The sequence below is a fragment of the Pinus tabuliformis genome, chromosome 4_1 (genome assembly GCF_031772625.1).
Source record: "Pinus tabuliformis cultivar Carrire ecotype Pingquan chromosome 4_1, CPIR1, whole genome shotgun sequence".
Taxonomy (NCBI): domain Eukaryota; kingdom Viridiplantae; phylum Streptophyta; class Pinopsida; order Pinales; family Pinaceae; genus Pinus; species Pinus tabuliformis.
This window is the reverse complement of record NC_142303.1, coordinates 663,271,344-663,276,447: the sequence shown is the minus strand read 5'-3', so window position 1 is coordinate 663,276,447 and position 5,104 is coordinate 663,271,344. Positions and strand designations below refer to the sequence as shown.

Here is a 5,104-nt window from a genome sequence, read left to right as displayed (position 1 = left end):
AATAATATATGACAGTATATATATTTATCACTATTTTTTAATATAATTATATATAACTTTTGAAATATAAAAAAAAAAACTCAAAATTTTATTTAAATAATGGTAAAGAATCATGAATATTAACCAATAGCATGTCTCACTATGAGTTTAACAACTAAATTATGTTGGATTCTAAAATTATTACAACAAATAAATTTAAAGTTTTTTACATTTTTTTATTATCAATTTTATAGCTTCAATCAAAGATCTTGATGGCTTTGAAAAAAATTAAACTTAACTGTATTTGACCAGCAAATCACCCTGTAATAAACAATTTCAGTTTCAAATTCCATGCCTTGTGGTATATGATGACATGTTTTTTAATCTTTTTATCAATTTTTATAGTTTCAACCAAAAATCTTAAGGCTTTGAAAAAAATTTAACTTAACTGCATTTAAAAAGCAAATCACCCTGTAACAAACAATTTTAGCCTCAAATTCCATGCCACGTGGTATGTGATCACATGAGAGTGATAAATTTGAAGTAACCTGTCGCACGTACGTTATCGTGTGGGTGGTGTTGTTCAGATTATCGTGTTTTATGTTTAACTCCACAAACCGATAACTTCAAAGTCCCACTCATCCCGATCAGTGTTGTACGTTTGACGCTACACCGAAGCTGTGCCTGCGTAGCAACAAGTGAAGGACAAATTGAATTTTACGTACCAAATTTAGATGGCAAATATTTCTATAAAGCATAAGTGAAGCATACATGGTTAAGAATTCAACGTTGCAGTTAATGAACTAAATTGTGACTCAGAACACGCTACGTTTGTGACCTCCGTTCCACAGAATCGCCAACGAAAGGTTCTTCAGTTAATGTTGTGAATGATCAAAATGTAAAATCATTACAATTCTCCAGGAAATACAAAGGAAGAGATTTATATTAACTTTTTTCGAAATAAATAAATACATATACTCAATTCTGATCTATTTCCCGGTATTGTTTTCTGTAAATAGATTCATACAACTCTCGTGTTCTCGTGCAGAGAAAAAAGCAGAGAACGATTCCAAAAAGAGACACACACCCCCACAATAGAAAAGTTTTTTCATAGCACTCTCTTCCCATGCAGAGATGCCGATCAGCTGAGTCTCGTGGGTTTTTATAAGAAGAAGAATCATCATAAATTATTCCTGCAACTTCACCGAAGAGAAGAGAACCAAATGCAATGTTTGTGACAACAATGTTGTGGTTGACACCAAAACTTTTCATTCCAAACATCTCTGAAGAAATTGGTATGGCTATGGCACTGATAGCTCCCACTGAAGTTCCAACCATGGCAGTGCACAGGTAAAGAACAGCAGTGCCAGTTGGGTTTATGAATCTCAGCATGAAGAAGGAAATAACCATGGGAACCATCCATATGCCTATCCATCCTGGCCTTGGCAGGGGACTGTACTTTCTGAACATTCGGCATTGCTAATTCACATACAATAATAAATTCACTTAAAAAAATAATAAATTTGAATAACCTAATTATTGATTTAATGCATGATACTTAATATTTATTTTAAATATACAATTAAAAATAAATATAAATAAATATACCTGAATATAATCCGGAAGCCCTGCTGCAATACGCCCAAAAAATCCAAAAGATGAAACAAGAGATACCAAGATTGGTGTCTTGGAATATCCCAAGGACTGAACAATTTGACCTAGGTTGTTCATATATACTAGCCCCATAGTTCCTCCACAAAAGTATACAAAGTAATATAGCCAGAAATCAATACTTCTTAGAAGTTGTAGGATACCATGCTCCTCTCCCAGTGGTGGAATTGATGTCAGCTGAAATCTCCTGCTATTACTATGATTGGAATTATGTACAGTATGCAATGGGTGTTCTACATCCAGGGTTTGAATATTGATTTGATGCTCTTCAGTTTGAATAAAGCCCAATTCACTGCCTTGGTTCTTGGTGGGACTTTCTTTTCTAGGATTCTGCTGCTCTGGACTTGAACTGTACACATTTACCCTCAATTCATTCCTTATATTGTTTAAGTAAACCCTGAATGGTACATATGTAGGGGCCATCAGGAGGATAATAAGCACGGCAATGTAGACTCCTTCAAGCTGGCGCTTCCCATGGGGAAAGAACTCAAAAGCTATAGAATATAAAGCAGTGACAAGGGCAATCAGTGTGCAGAGAATCATGTATTCCTTATCTGTATTGTCTGCTATGGCTGCCATTTTTGATTGTGAGACATGGAGTATTATTGCTGAAATTACACCCACTACAACTGGGACTATGCAGTTTAAAAGTAAGTATAGTGAAGGATTCCCTGGGTCAAGAATGGAAGCTAGACAGGTGTAAATAACAGGACTGAGACCAACGTAACTTGTACTTATGCCAGAAGCCATTCCTCTCTCACTTGGGAAATTTTCAATGGCAACCTTGAAGCTCACAGTGTTGAACCAACAGATGCTATTCCCAGTCACAAAACACAATATATACACCTGTGTGGTCCAAAATAACAAATTAAATCTCATAAGAGCCAGCACCCAACAAAGTATAACACTGCAACACTTAAAAATATATGTTAAAACAATTTAATAATTAATTTATATTTATATTTTACATTAAGCTAGTTTAATTGAGTGGAGAGACTCATTCTATAGTCGAATATGATGTGTAAAGGTGTTTGCCTGGCATCAAAGTTGAAATTTTGCTATGTCAGCCAAAAATAAGAATTAAAATAATGATAATAATAATAATTATTATAAAAAATATTTAAATAATGTTTACTCATAAAAGAATTTGCATGTGAAGAAATTAGATTCTTCTCTGCTCATGTTAGATCCATATTTAAAATAGATCTATGCTGGTTATATTATAAATAGTGTTAATTGAGATTATCTCTAGTGGTTGGGTGGAATCGCTGTTATCTTCTCTACCTAAATTCAAATCTTCAAAATTTCACTGGTAACATGACAAACTATAATGCCATGATAAATATTGTTGTAATTGCTTTGTGTCTATAAATATTGTTGTATTGACTTGGACCCTTCTAAACTTTTAAATGATTATGCTTATAAGCTAAAATAGAATTGATTTCTTTCCTCGAAAAAATGATATATATATTTAATAAAGGAAAATTTGTAGGAGGGAATTAGTGTACAACAACAATTCATTTCCATCTAATTACATTTAAAAATCCATTCTTGGATATGTGTAAATAACAGCAAAATCAAACAAAATTTGGAAAGAGTGTAACCTGCCAATAATCCAATGGATGAATGATTTCAGTGAGCATCAGCCACTGAACGCCATAGCCCACCAATCCCAAGCTCATTCCAATGCCAAGAACAGCCCAGGTTGGCAGAAACGCACATGCCAGTCCAGCTACCCAGCCCATGAGTTTTCCAAGGTCTGAGGCCACAGCCAAACTATTCAGTTGGAGTTGATTAATTCCCATTATTTTCTTCAAATTATAAGAGTAATCAGAAAAGTCAAAGTTGGTGCCATTGATAGATTGCAGCCATATAGCTGCTATAAAACAAGTCCAGCGTTTGATGGCCAGTAACTTAGAGCGAGGCATATTGATTCTATCATCCATGGCACAACAGCAGGCCTATAACTGAATATCAATACTTGCATTGCCTTATGGGAAACGGTGGCCATTTTTATAGGCCAGAGCTATGCCAAATGGCAATTACAGGAACCGAATAGAGGCTAAAGTCTTCTGGTGGGCCCCATTGTATTTAAGGCACTCAACTCCTACACCACAAACTCAAGTCCACCTGGATCTTTGATTTCAGAAAAGTGGAGGATAAATTCGTGCTAATTACATCCACAAAAGTGCCATGAAAATCTAAATCTTGTGGGTATATTCATTTTAGAAATCAAAATCAGATGTGCAGCAAGTGTTATATATGTAGAGTGATTGAGACAAGAAAAAGGTGACGAAAACATGACTTACTTGTGACTTCATGTATTCAGATTAATGATTCAACCATGAAACGCAGTGTAAAAGGGATGAACGTAGCCGTCTATTTTGGCTGTTTTTATACTTTTCCATTAATGCCGATATTCTAAGACGCGCGCAAGTTTCTGAGCCATTCATAAACTCTTGGAATCCATGAATTTCAACCAGTGATCACTGCTGAATTCAATACAAGTATAACTACTGCTCTGGATAGAATAAGACACTTCAGTCACGCAGGCTGCCTATGAATGAATGGTGGTTCTGAAACTTAACTGATGGATTATATCAATGGATATCAAAAAAATTTATTGAGTTTGTGCAGAGAGGTTCATTTTATAACTTAGAATGAGATCCATGTGTGATTCTGTCAGTATTCAATGTGAAGTTGATAAAAAAAATTAAATGTTTATTAAATAAAAATAAATATAAGAATTTTTTTTTTTTATAAACTGATAAATTATCAAACATATTTAATTAATAAAAAATAAATATTGAATTAAATATTAAATAATAAGGGTTATGATATTTTTATAAATTTGAACAATTTTAATTTATATTATTAATTTTGTGATAAATTAATATTTTGGGATAAAAGAATTTGTAATCATGTGATACTAAGAAGGTTGAAGATGAAACCCCACTCTTACTTCCCATTTCCAAAATGTATGTCACACTATCAACTTTCTTAGACTTATTGAATCAATACAATTATAGTGATCTAGGAATACTTCGTTCCCTCCTCTTCAGTTATAAAAATAAAATATTATATATATATATATATAGAGAGAGAGAGAGAGAGTCTTTTACAAAGAAAGTTTGTATTTTGAGAGATTTAATTGCTTTAGAAATATAATAAATTTAAAGTTAGATTAAAAAAAATTAAATTTTGGTTTTTTCCTTCTATATTTTATATCTAAAATTTTATTTTAAATCTTTTTTTTCATATTTTATGTCTAAAATTTTATACTTTTAAAATCATATTCATACTATAACATCTTACTCAATACAATTATATATATATATACACATAAAATTTAAATTTAAATTATATCTAAAATTATATTACCTAATTCCAAAACCATATATAATTAGTAAGTCTAATTTATAATAATAATAATAATAATATTTTGTGGCATCTT

General features: G+C 32.2%; 1 protein-coding gene across 1 annotated transcript; it reads right to left on the bottom strand.

The window, feature by feature from the left end:
- Positions 1-894: 894 nt before the first annotated feature.
- LOC149177852 (protein NUCLEAR FUSION DEFECTIVE 4-like) lies at positions 895-3,651 on the bottom strand. The gene is made up of 3 exons (XM_089423474.1): positions 3,255-3,651; positions 1,588-2,496; positions 895-1,458 (listed from the first exon to the last, which is right to left on the bottom strand). Exons 1-3 carry the CDS (start codon positions 3,594-3,596, stop codon positions 958-960), a joined length of 1,752 nt encoding a protein of 583 aa, XP_089279600.1. The 5' UTR covers positions 3,597-3,651; the 3' UTR covers positions 895-957.
- Between the last annotated feature and the right edge of the window lie 1,453 nt (positions 3,652-5,104).